Raw genomic sequence first — 13,639 nt, 5'->3', positions numbered from 1 at the left:
CCGGGCTAGCCAGCCCCGCAGAGCGGCGGAGGGAGCGCGGCTCGGCTCGGCTCGGCTCCGCATTGCAAGGCTCAGCTCGGCTCCGCATGGCATTGCAAAGCTCTGCTCAACCCGGCACGGCTCGTCTCGGCGCTCACCTGCGCGGGTCGTGCACCTCCACCGAGAACTTCTTCTCGCGGAAATAGAGGTTCTCCAGCTGCCTCCATTGAAAGATCTGCGGGGAGAAGAAGGAGGTGAGGCGTCTCCTCGCAACCCCCGCCCAGCCCGTCTCGTCCCGTCCCGCCGCTGCGGCGGGGACAGCCCCGCTCCGCCCCGGTTCAGCCCCGCTCCGCCCAGGCCCCGCTCCGTTCCGCCCTCCCGACCCCGCGCCCCCCCCCTCCCCCGGCAGCCACAGGGCAGCCCGGGCACGGACAGCGCCCGGTTCTCGCCCAGCCCTCCCCCGCTGCCTGCGGCGGACGCGGGGCCGTGGGCCGGCGGGCTTGGGAGCCGGTTTCACTTTGCAGGGGGAAGCCCGGTTTAAACACATGCGAGCCACGGGAAAACCGGGATTCGGCCGGTTTGTCCTTCGAGGGCTGGCAGCCGGCGGGCGTCGGCCTCCCCCGCGGCAAAGGTGTGCGGCGGAGATCGGAAGGGCGAAGGCGGCCGGGCTGGGGAGGTGGGAGCCCGCGGAGGCGGCTCGCACGGCTGCCCTGCAGCGCGCTTCCCAGCCCCGCTGCCGTCCCCACCGCCAGCGCCAGTCTCGGGCGCGCACAAGCCGAGCCGAGTCAGTTTATGGATGCCAGGCGCCGGCAAGACTCGTGTCGGCGGTGCCCGGGGCTCCCGCCTGCCTCCGGCGGTGCGGAACGCGGCAATAAGCGAGTCATATTCCCGCCTTCGTTTTTGCATCTCAATGCAACGTGCAGACAAAGCCAGCGCTATCACCAAGGGGGAAACCGAGGCACGGAGCAGTCACAAGAGTAAAACGCAGGTGTCCCGTGCCCTCGCCCACGAATCAGCATGGGCCAGCCCTGGGGGACCCTGGCTGCCCGCTGAGTCTCTGGGCAGGGGTGTATGCACACACGATCCCCGTCCTCCACACCTCTGCCGTGACATAACCCTCCTCTCCCAGGCAGGACCGACACTACAGGAGCAGCACGAAGGACGCAGTGACTGCAAAGCATCCTACCAGCCCTGCAAACCACGCCGCCGTCACCGCCGCGGACGGGTCCAGCACCGCCCCCTCCTTACGAGTGAGTATGCCAAAATCCCAGCCCTGGCTCTCAGGCTGCTAATCCCCGGGGAGCAGGCAGCCTCCAGCCCCTGGGCATCCCGCACTTTGGCTTCCCCACGCTGCCCCGAGCAAGGACAGGAGAGTAACTTCGCTGCTGGGGAGCAGAACCAGCAGAGCTTCCCCCGATTGATAGATTCCTTCTCCCACTACGAGCAGCTTCTGTGGAGTTCCTGTCCTATCCCCGAGGAAGGCGCTGGCTCCTGCCGCGCCGAGATAAGCTGCTTGCCAGTGTCAGTGCTCTGGAGAGAAGTAAACAGGAGGCCTAATTTGATTTGTGCTGATTAAGATGCTGGGGGAGGTAGAATCTAGAAAATAAAAGGAGCCACAGCGAGGACCCAAAGTTTTGTCCTCGCTAATATTTCAGGGGCAGCAAAGTTGAAAATATTTTTGTGTTTAAAAGTTTCCAACCAAGAGTTGTTGTTGGGGAGTGTTGGTTGGGGTTTTTTTTGGTCTATTTTTCTTCCTATAATGGGTGTTTGGACAGCAGGGTGGGGTGAGGAGAGCACTGAGCTGCTTTGTCTGCATCGCAGGAGGGTAGGGGAAGAAGGGGGTAACCCAGCCCTTCAAGGGTCCCATCTCCCCCCCTACCTCTCCTTCCCATTTTACCCACTGAGGAAGGACAGACGTGGGGTGAATGGCTTATACCAGGAGCTGAGGGCTGAATTTGAAGTCTGTCTCCTGAAAAACAAAGTTTGGGGCCTAAATTCCCACCACCAACAATGGGGGTCAAGCCTGACACTGCCATGTGGGCTGCCAAACCAGTCCCTGCGTGCTTCCAGCTGCCCGTACACACGGCGGGGAGGATAACGTGGCCATGCTGCACGGCATCTGCAGAGGACGTGTGTGGGAAGCACTCAGACATGTGGAACACATAAGAGTAAAAAAACCCCAGCAGATCACACCCTTCAGAAAACACCCCTCTGTCCCTGAATCCCCTGTTGTCATTTATGACTACACTTCAGCTTGGTGCAGAAGGGATCTGAAACCCTCTTCTGAGCTGCTGGCAGCTCGGATGCTCTGCCCCCCACCCTCCTCCCTCAGACTCTGCCCCATTGTCCCCTGTGCTCCTGTTCCCTGTTTTATCCTCTCTGCTACCAAACCTCACAGTGCTTGGTTCATCCACTGCAGCTCTGTTTCCCTTTGGTGATTAATTTCAACTGTCCAAACACACAGGGTTCTGGGGGAGCTGCTCAGATGCCCAAACATAGGTGTTGGGTGCCATTTGCCATGTCATAGGGTGCCCGGCTGCTGTCCCGGGAGGGGAGAAGGGAACTGCTGTGAGTCTGGTGCCATACCTGCCAGCCCTACACAGGTGTCCTGGATCACCAGCAGTGCCTAAAACAGTGTTAGACATATATGTTTTGGGCACTGGAACAGCTCCCCAGATTGCTGGATTCTTATATTTAGCTTCTTTGTTTTTCTTGGCACGGGGCAGGAGGAGACAAATCCCAGCTCATGGGAGGGAGGGGCTGAAAGTGACCCTACAACCTGAGTTTGTATCTTTTTTTTTCCATAGCTGTGCTCTCCAGAACATACACGTGTGTTTTACAGTCAACTCTAACTGCTCCCCAAATGTTATTCTGCAGTCTCCAACACTCCTTTTGCCCACATTGATCTGAAAGGTTTCACCCTTCCTTTATGTAAGGAATCCAATCTGCAAAAATGTGAATACCCTCAAGAAAGTATCTGCTTTCCTGTTAGCTGATCACAACCCCTCAGGGGAAATGCAAGCCCAAGGTCTCCCTTCAGCCAGACCTCCTAATGTAAGCAAGCTGTTCCCTTCACCAGTTGCCCAGCTTATGTATGGTTTCAAATTGATGATGTTAATTCAGTGACAGATGCACGAGGTGCCATTAGTGGGTCTTCTTAAATGGAAGCATAATTTTTACCCATCAAGATCCTTTTACTACGCTGGTGCTTACAACCTTCACTGGGGAATAGGAGCCACAGCAGGGAGCTGGTCATAAATTCAGGGGTCTCATGGAGATGCAAGGGCAACAGATGTGTGCTGGTTTTGGGGCTAGTTTGAGTCAAAGCATCCGTGTTCACGTCAGGTTTGCCTCTTCCTGCACTGATGCGGTGTCTGGTTTGAGGTCATTTGGTTTAGGATTGTCTTTGGTTAATTTAGCAAGGCTTGCCCTTATGGATGGCACAACCTATATTGGCTTGACTGGAGTTGTATTAGAGGTGGATAAAAGGTACCTAATGGCAGGGACTGGGACAGCATCTCCCCAAACATGCTGGAAGTGAGGCTTAGGAGAAAGTCACTGGGCAAGGCAAGCTGCGATCACAGTTCCCCTGCCCTTTGGCAGCTGCCTTCCCTTGGAGCCCACAGACAAGGGCACAATTAGTGGTGCCTGTGGTGAGCTGAGGGCCTGTGATGTGGTGGTTTGCCCGCTGGCATCTCTTCGGAGCAGCCTGTTCTGGATCATGCAGTACTGGGCAGCTTTCACATGGGAACAATTTTTGGTGGTGGCCATCATCATTACAGGCTGCACATGAGATCATTTAAATCTTTCTTAGATGCTTAAGGAAGTCTTCCTGGGACTGGCTTTCGAGCAGAGCTGCACACTTGCACACTCATGGGAATGGGAAAGGGGCTACTAAAAGAGGAGGAAAGAGTTACCCTTATTTCCTCCTTTTCCAGGAGAATTGTCCTCACCATGGGCTTGGTTTCCTCGTGCTAATAAAACTAAACCCAACACTATCACTTGAAATTGCAAGACTGTTTATCAATCCACAATCATTCAATGAAATAACCGTTCCCTACCAGACCATGGGTGCCGTTTGAAGTGTGTTGGGGTGGTGGTGAGGAAACCAGTGCCAGAAATGGCTTTTCTGCAAAGCTGGCAGCTTAGAAGAGGAGCCAGGGGAGAGCCGCAGTGCTGCACGATGTGCTGTGGAGAGTTCAGGTGCAAGCTACAGGAATTTTATCATTGGAACCCCCTTCCAAGAAGCAGACAAGCTTGCCAGGCACCAGATGTTTGTGACTAGTCACAAAGAGCTGCAGTCAAAAGCCCTTCAGACGCAAGCTTCTTTTGTGAGCACACTTGTGGTTTGCTGGCTGCTCCCTAATTAAGCTGAGCCTGGAGGAGAGGAGGCCCAGGGATCTCCATCCATTCCAGCTACGTGAGTCTCAGGAAGGTTTCTATCGTTTGTATTGACCGTGGGGCCAGTGCTGTGGAGTTTGCACACAGCAGAATGTCTGGTCAGCCTGAGAGCCTTTGAAAAATGCCAGAGGCTGCTGATAAAGAAGGGAGGGGGATTTTGGGAATGAAACTTTGGCGTGGGTGACTCGCCACGTGTTCTGGGTGACTCGGCCTTTGCTGCGGTGTGGGGAGCTGAGTTAGTCTGTGCCAGGCACTGAGCTGTGCTCTGTTCCTTTGTGCCTGGGGAGCCTTGCCCACATATCTAGTGGAGGTACCATGACATACATTTGGGAATCCCTGGCAGTAATGAGACTGTTGATGGCTCCTGTGTCACCCTGCAGCACAGGGACAGGACAGAGAGGGCTGTTGAAGAGCAGCACTGGTGGTTGGTGCATGGTGCTCTCTGGATTAGAGAAACCTGTCCAAATTGTACCTATTGGAATAATTCTTAGGTTTCTCTGCTGAGGTTGGGGTACTGGGTCCCTGATAGTGTCTTCTGCCTGCTGTGCCCAGAAGAACCGGACTTGGCACTGAACTGGGCGGTGTACACTGTGGCTGGGGACATAGCGTGAACCCCTTTGCTTTGGGTCTGTTAAAACCAGATATAAATGTTCAGGTATTTGGTGTATCATTTTATTCCTCTTTTCTGTGTTCAAGTCTTCTCCTGAAGCACCTGAGATGGGGCACTGGCAGAATGGGGTTACTGAGGGGTTTCAGATATTCACCCTCAGTGGCTGTTGAGAATCAAACCATTTGCAGCAGTCTACAGAGGATCTACCTGATGTTTGTCTGCTCCTGTTGGTGACCTAAAGGGGACTTACAAAGGAGATGGGCTCAGACTTTTCTCAGAAGTGCCCAGTGAGAATATGAGGCAATGAACACAGGTTACAGGGTTGCAGCAAGGGAAATTCTGACTAGATCCCAAACCAAACCAATCAGGGAAGGTGGTAACACTAGTAACATCAGCCTTGAGCTGATCAGCTCTGAAGCTGGCCCAGCTTTCATCAGCAGGTTGGGCTACAGACTTCAGAGGCCTTTTTGACCCATATTTTTCTTTGATTCTAAACATCTAATAAGTGGCCAACTGTAATTGGTGTTGGACTTACTGACCTATGTGGCGTCTTCCAGTCCTTCAAGTCTTGCAGTTTCTTAGATGATTAATGCCTTGTTAAATCATACTATGCAGAAGGAACAATCATCCCTCCAAATGCATGGGCTGCTCACCCAGAGTGGATGCTCTGAAAGGCTTCTAGGAGAGGCAGGGAGATAACGTGGCACATTTCTAAGAGCCCAAATGCAACTCCTTCCCTTGCCTATGCTATGGGCAAGAGCCAACCCTGGATGACATCCCAATACTAAAGCTGATCCTAAACAATGGAACTAAACAATGACAGTATTTTCACACAGCTTTTATGAGTGCTACAAACTCTCAAGTTCTTGTGTTTTGCACTTTAAAGACAAAAAACCCCAAACCAACAAAAAAATTCGTCCTTGGAAATGCAATTCCCTCCACTGAACAAATCAGCAAGCAAAATTCTAGGGGCTGAGTTATGCAGGAGGTCAGAGTGGAGGTTGTGAGCGGTCCCTTTTTTGGCCTTAAACTCTATGGAAATCACAGCTCCAGTGAAGTCAATGGCAGTTTTGTCCCAGAGGTTTCAGTGGGGCCATGGTTTCCGGGCATGGATTTGTGGTTCTGCCTCAAGCCAACCCTGCTCACATCAATCATACCTCTGTCAAACTAGTTAAGAGTGAATGAGGAAGGATTTGGTCCAGGCAGAACAGCACCATCTCGGCTCAAACAAATGGACTCTTGTTTCAGGGGTTGATTTACCAAGAGATTTCTGTGGGCAGTCACCTGTGAATTAGTGTGATCCATTGCTCAGGGTGCCCCGGGTCACGAGATGGGAATGCTGCACCATAACTTGGCCCTCTATCCTGCCACACTTCCATTCATTCTTGTGTTTCTATTAGTTTAGGGTATTTTTTTTTTCTCTTTCACTTCCCAAAACAAAAAAATAAAAGGTTTCCTGTGTGATTTGATGTGGGAAAGAACTCCACCAGTGATCTTCCCAGAGGCTTGCCGGCCTCCCTTCCCCCATGGAATGAGAGAGTGGCTTGGCTAAGTGGGACTTTGAGTGGTCTGTCAGCAATCTCAGCCCACTATCTAATTACTTCTTCCCCCCAGGCTTCAGGACTCCTTTTTCTGCCAAACAGACAAACAATTTCTGGCCCAATTCGAGATCCTTTCTGCTATGTGCTGTTCTCATGAGACCACACCACCCCAACAAATGTTTCTGGCTTAACCAAACAGAAATTTCATCTACATCTATAAAATCACCACTCTGCATTCATTTCCATTATGGAGAGACAATTCCCTATTAAATTTCAATGTGGTTTATTGTCTCAGAGAGACAGCAAAGCATCAGATCACAGAGGGAAGAGTCGTTATTTGGACAAAGCATTATTTGTCTACATAATGCAACTTGATATTTGTGTCTATAACTGTATACAGGCTGGGAAATCAGACTTTGACATTGTATACAACCAAATCTACCTTCACTGCACATATGCATCTAGTAGATGTTGTTAGATGTGGCATTGTTGTCACCATGATGGTGTGTCTAAATCAATATGTCTAACAGAACTTCCTTTTTTCCCCCTGATTTTTGTAAGTTAAATTGTCTCCCTTTTATCCTCTGCAAGCAAATCAAAGTGACTAGATCTTCCTGCACTGAAGATCTCTCCTTTCTGACATAATATATGAAGTATTAGATAAAGGATCCCCAGTCTATAGCCTATGAGTCAGCCATGGTGTTCTAGAATGACTTATGCCGCCCACAGACTGTTCCTGCTACTCTCTTTCCTAAGGATCCTTTTGTCTTCTCTAGTGGCATGACTAAAGAACACCCATCTTGGAGCCAAAACACAGGAACTGCCATCCCCATCCCACATGGCTATAGCCATGCACATGCATATCAGTCTGTGTGACTAAAAATACTCCTGTGATGCAGAGTGTCTGCATAAGGGCTGCTACAGCAACAGCAATCCCGTGTACCTGGTAATGGGCTGCAGTGGCAGACCTTCTGAGCCTCCTGCCCAGGCCACTGACTTAAAGATGCCTCTGAATAACCAGGTCCCTGTGTGGCTTCACTTGGTGATAAAAATGCCCAGGCCTTTGGAGTAGTGAGTTCTGGTGAGCTAAGAAACAGCATTTGAAGAGGCTGGGGCACATGGGGAGCCTGCTATCACTTCAGGGCCAAGCACAAGTGCTTAAAGGAGGACTTTACTTGCTCCAGATCTCCACCCTAACTCCAGGACACTGAGGTCCAATTTGTTCCACTTTGTGCTGTCAGACTGATTTGTCTTTGCATCTTGTTGAAATTCCTGCTGTGTGCTGCAGAATCATTTAAGACTTGGCTGCTGCTTTTATGGAGAATTACCCTTTAAGATCTGAATACGACAGAGCACTTAAAGCAAGGGAGTTTTACTTTGATGGAACTGCTCCCATATTTAATGGTAGCCATGGGCTTCACTTGGCTGGATCAGGGGATGGGACGTCATACTGTAGCCTTTGTGAATGTAAATCCTTACAGGAAACCCTGGGGACTGTATGCCTGATAGAACCACCACACTACACACCACCACTGTGCTAAACCACTACATTAGTGCTGCTTGCCTTAAAAAACAGCAGTGCCTTAGACTATGTGTTATTCTGTAATTTTAAGAAGTTGCTTTACTTAGACAATCTACTTAGTGGCCTGAGAACAGTCTTGTTTGGGAAAGACACTGAAGCAAACTTTTACCAGCTTATCTGAGAAAATGTGGTGATGATGACCCATACCTAACTGTTCATTCCTCCTGGTTCAACCATGGCAAATTCCATGCAGCCAAACTCCTTCCATCTTGTCCTGAGTTGTGGAGCCTTTGTCTCGCTCCACAAACTTATTGTGTAGGTTAACAGCAGTTTGTTTCTCTGGCTGCCCTGATTCGTGCAGCCTGTACCCATACCGAGCTCCTACAGCTGTGCTGGGGGATACTGATTGTGGGCCAGATGGTGAATGGGATTGGGAACTGATTGAGGTTAGGAGTGACTACTTTTTTTTTTGGCTGGGTTATGCTGAGCTCTGATCCCTTCTCTAGAGCAGTTTCCTTCCCGGCCACACAATTATAGCAGCGTGGCTGAGGAAGGGGCCCAGGGGAGGAAATGAGCAGCGGTGGTGGGACTGCAATGGGGGAGGAGGGTGGTGGAGGCCACTTCAGCTGGTACTGCTGCCAAAAGAAATGTTCCCTGAATGACAGCCCAGTGGCATGTCCGGCCAAATCTCCTGGAAATGCTCAGTGTCAGGGACAGAATCCTGCTTTCCAGCCCAATGTGCTCTGATCTGATTTGTTCATCTCCTGCTGCTCTTGGCAGCTTTCTGACACAATGAAGTCCAGTGGTGAGGCATGGAGAGGTGTGTGTTGAAAGGGAATGAGCTTGCTGGATGGTAGACAACCCAAACCAAAGGCAAACAGCAGCAACAAAGGTGCTAGTGAGAACTCCTGTGTAGCAGGGGTGGATGAAGACATTTCAGCAAGGAAAGGTCTTAAACTATGGCTGCTCTTCAACAGTCACAGGTCTGGGTCTTACATTTTGATATGGAAGCAAATGGAGTGAGCAACCTCTCTCCATGAGAAGAAACAGCATGGTAAGGAACCTCACTTTATCTATGTCTCCTGGTTCTAGTGCTTTACATTTCCAAAGACTAACTCAAGACTGAATTACTGCACTATAAAATGAGTTGAACCTGCCGTGACCTGAAGACTGGTTCAGTTTACAGCCAAGTCCATAATCCAAAAAGCATGAAGGATCAGCAACGGGAAGAGAAATAAAAGCGCTGAGCAGAAGGAGTCAGCAGGTAGCCCTTAACAGCCAGCTAATCACAGTGAATAATTTATTATAGCAATGCCACTGAGACTCCGCTAGCTTTTAAACCAGCGTTTCCTGGAAATGTTTTCTGTTCCTCTTGTGTCATTTGCACATTTGAAATCTTGTCTCTGTCTGCAACACAAAGATATTTACAAAGGTCTTAGGAAATTATGCTGCTCCAAGTAGAGCCCAAACAGCCATGAGTCCAATATATTGCTACTGACCCCACTTGATTGTGGATGCTCAGGAGAAAGGCCAGCCCTTTCTGAATACACCCTGTGGCATGCCAATAAGAGGAAGGTTACACATACTCTATGCCTCTGACAGCAGAAACTACTTTGCTGCCAAATCAAACAGCCTCCTTAAACATGAAGGTTTATAACCCCTCCCAAAATCCTGTCTGAAACCAACCAATTCAATGTTAAAACTCTGGATGGAGGGTCACACTTTAGTCCTGTCTTTAGCTCTTCAAAAGTCTTGACCTCTGTTGTGTCACTGGCTAGGAGCTGTGCAAGTGAAATGGGCTCACTGGAACTGACTCGAATTTTGTGTTTCTTTTGCCTTTTTGAAAGTCCTGATGCTCTGTGATCAGTCAGAATAGAGACCAATTTGTCAGCTTCCTCCTCCCTGTTGTTCACTAGTTTCTATACATTTCGCATCAATCCCTGCTTTATGTTGTTTTAAGTTACTGCTCTGTCATTCCTTCACCACAGGAAGCACAAGTTTAACCACTCCATCAATGCAATTACTGACTTGACAGTGCTTCATTATGCCCTAAAGCAGGGAGGATCTCTATTTGTTCTGCAATAAAGCAGCCCTTAATTAGGTTATTCCTCCTTCTGTGTAAATATCTCATTTTGCCTCTGGAATTGGGAAAGTTCACTCTATCTCTTGTTTGGAAAAGGCCAAGTGATATCACACTGCAATCTTTCACTTTCTGGATACAGTTGATGTGCTGATTACATTGCCCATGCTTTCCACGAGCAAGTGACTTCTCTCTGATCAAACTCTTTAAAGCTGCTGGTTTTACCTGAGCTTTCTACTGCTTGGTAGGATGGATCCCACTCAGCTCTTGTTTTTCTGTGTATAAATTCTATGAAATGGGAAGTCAATTCATTGCCATTGCTTTGGATCTGCAACAACACTATGAATTAAATCCTTCTGTAATGAGAATCCAGAGAGTGTTGTGGAGACCTTATGGCAGGGGACAGAGTGTTTTCACAGCATGCTTCATTATCTCAGAGAAAGGACAGTGCTGGGAAGAAATGGCAGAAACTGATGTTTGGCTGTCACAGGGAACATCTCTGTCAAGCCACATTCACAGCTGATTTTTGGGATGCTTCACATTTTATCTTATTTCCAAAAGTCTTTATTCCCCTTGGGTTCTCTTCACTCAGCCAGAGAATGTGAACACCGATAATGTTTATGAGTCTGAGAAAAGCTCACAGTAAGTTTTGTTGCCACTAGCTGTCTGTGGAAGGAAATGGGATACCACTGTATAGAGGTATTTCTTGCAAAGCAACCAATCCCAGACCCTCCTTTAAGGTTGTTTTGTTTTTGGTTAGAAGTTAAACAGTTTCTGTGTTTATTTGCCATAAGGAAGTCCTTTGGCTGACTTTGTTAATCATTCATTTTTCAGCTTGGAGTTAATTGTTTACTAACTGTTAAGCTGTGTACACTAAAAGATGCCTTCAGGCTCTTAAATCAGTGGGGATATCTCCCTGGAACAACAGAGATATGCCTAGTGCTACTACAGCTGCTCAGGCATGCAGGTCTGGCAGCTCCAGGCTATGCCACTTATACTTCATACACAGGTCTCTTGGGATGGAGTGGAGTTACCTTCCTACCTGCTGGGTAAAATGAACAAACACCTCTCATGGACAATACAGTCACATAGAGGGGCTGCAGTGCCTTGCTCTTTATTTCTAATGGCTCTGCAATAGAAACAATAAACCCTCTAATGACACTTCTCTGAAAACCACGGGCTTGGTCACTACAGCCTCAGCACCCTGTGGGAGGGAGAGTAGTGCTGGCACATCCAATCTCAAGACCTGGTTCCAAAGAATTTACTTTGGTTTATCATGACTATTGAATGGTGCTGACCATTCAGCAGGGAATCAAGGAGATCAGGGAGATGGATTTCTGCCCGTCCTGGATGCTGTGTGCTGCTGCTACACAAATGACACTGGTTCTACAAGCCACTATGAAACTTCCAGAACACCTCAGCATATGGTTAGCAGGACAGCAGTCACCTTTCCACACAAGATACTCCCTGCTTGTCCAACTGCAGTGATGGATTTTGGGAGGTATACTGAAGCTTTTGCATTTATCTAATACTCAAGCATGATCAGCTGTCAGATGATAGCATATGGACCAAATCTGGGTTTTGGCAGGGCTGGCTGTGAGCTAGCCTGGGAACACACAGGAGAAAAATGGAAAGGAGAATGGTAAGTCTCAGAGTGATGGCTTTGGGTAGCTTCAGGGCTTCCACAGAATTCAAGCATAGGCAGGAGGGAACATTAAAACAGAAGCACAGAGTCACATTTGGCTCTGCAGGCCAGCTGCATTCCAATTTAATAGCCCTGCATTCCAGTTGGAACCACCTCAGACTAGATGCCAGATACCCAGTCTCAGCTGCATCCAGGGTAATGCTGCAGGACTTATGCCTGAGTGAGAATAGCACAAGCAAGATCAGATTCTGGCCTTGCATCAGGCTCAGTTCTCCTCTCTGGCCTCATCCAACTTGCTGACAAACCCAGTTAGTTTTCTAGAGACACATGGCTGATTTACTCCAGCAATTTAATAAAAGTGTGGTTTTGACTGACTGCTAATGGGATGGTCTGAGATAGGCTCAGCTGCTTAGTGTGGGTTACAGTTTTACTTGCAAACACAGTAAGCATGGAAATCTATCTAGGATGACATAATAGGAAAACATTACAGTCTCCCTTATAAGACAAGCAAGATTTTTATATGCATTTAATATAAATGTCTCGGCTGCAGCTGGTTTCTTGCAGCAGTTTTCTGTTTGTATCTCTTCCAAGGGAGATTTAATTTTCCATTGTAATTTTCAATTTGTTTCTGGCCTTGGCAATGTGCAGGAACAAAATAATAAAGATCAGAAAAGACATAATCTCTTTCCCCCCTTCCTCCCTCTAATTTTACCTTGCAGAAAATTTAGTAAGGTTCACCACTCCCCTTTGCACAGCAAGGGCTTGAACCAGCCCATGCTGGTATAGTGAAATGAATCAGACACTATGGTAAGCTCTCAGATATCAGGGTTATCAAGTGCAATTTTACAATCTAATTAGCAGAGGATTAAACGTTGCACCTTGCTGAGGCAGTTGAGCTGCTCTTGCCAGAGGGGTTTTACCACCTGTGTAGAGCAAGAGGTCTTTTTACTTGCTCTACAGAGAGTAAAAGAACTCAATGGAGAAATAATGAAGCTGCAGCCACTTTACCCAAGTCCTGTCCCTGATTTAGGCTGTGCAGTTTGGAGTAGCCCTCAGCCAACAGCTGAGGTTTGCAAGCATCGTGTCACAGAGAAATGCTCATCTAGGCTGTCTTTTCACTGCTGTGGCCTCTGGATTATGGCAATGGACAAATTCTAGCCTGGAAATTCCTGCTCTCCCTTCCCACCCAATCTTCTCTCACAGATTTATGACCACTTCTGCTAAGCTACAGAAGTTCTCAGTGGTTTGTACACAAGGCAGCACTATTGTTTTGGGTCTCCTGGATTTCATACATAATTTGCTGAGACAAAAATAAAATCCCAACAAAGAGAAAACTGGCACACTAGTGTTTAGAGTTACACTTGCAGAAAAAGGGCAGGAAATGCCTACAGCCCCTGATTTGAGGGGCTTGAGAGCTAGAAGTAGGTTAGTGGAGATGCAAAGAGGCTGGCCAAGATGGTAGTCAGATGGCCATCTGACAAGATGGCCAAGAGAGCTAGAAGTAGGTTAGTGGAGATGCAAAGAGGCTGGCCAAGATGCTACAGACAAGATCAGCCCGAGAAACTGAGAAGAGAAAGTAGAGAAGCTGAGAATGGAGGCTTGATTCTTCTAGTGGAAGTGGCTGTCTCCTCTCCTGCAGACACAGAACATGACTTCTTTCTTCTGATGCTCTTGATACATCAGGCTTGATACAAATTGCTACAGCTTGGGAATGGATGACTCCTGTCAGGGCAGGACATCATTTTCCATCAAATAAATGTTTCTGTTACTGAAACTGACTTCTGAAGACATCTTTTGAGGACATGTCTCCCCTGAGGGGTTGGCACTAATCTAGATATGTGGGTGCAAATGCCTAGCCTAG

General features: G+C 48.5%; 1 protein-coding gene and 1 long non-coding RNA gene across 5 annotated transcripts in view; one reads left to right on the top strand and one right to left on the bottom strand.

Annotated features, from left to right (window-relative positions):
- The window catches only part of FRMD4A (FERM domain containing 4A), a 226,932-nt gene that overhangs the window by 40,289 nt on the left and 173,004 nt on the right, over positions 1 to 13,639 (bottom strand). For all 4 annotated transcript variants that reach the window (XM_062019898.1, XM_062019881.1, XM_062019890.1 and 1 more), the window contains exon 12: positions 138 to 214. In XM_062019898.1, the coding sequence (XP_061875882.1) occupies positions 138 to 214 (77 nt within the window). The remainder of the gene's footprint in view (positions 1 to 137; positions 215 to 13,639) is intronic.
- The window catches only part of LOC133629251 (uncharacterized), a 30,794-nt gene continuing 17,562 nt past the window's right edge, over positions 408 to 13,639 (top strand). The window contains exon 1 of the long non-coding RNA XR_009820990.1: positions 408 to 1,229. This is a non-coding gene — a long non-coding RNA (uncharacterized LOC133629251). The remainder of the gene's footprint in view (positions 1,230 to 13,639) is intronic.

This window comes from Colius striatus, chromosome 1 (assembly GCF_028858725.1).
Source record: "Colius striatus isolate bColStr4 chromosome 1, bColStr4.1.hap1, whole genome shotgun sequence".
In the NCBI taxonomy this organism is placed as follows: domain Eukaryota; kingdom Metazoa; phylum Chordata; class Aves; order Coliiformes; family Coliidae; genus Colius; species Colius striatus.
Note: the sequence above shows the minus strand (reverse complement) of the source record. Positions and strands in the feature narration are given on the sequence as shown.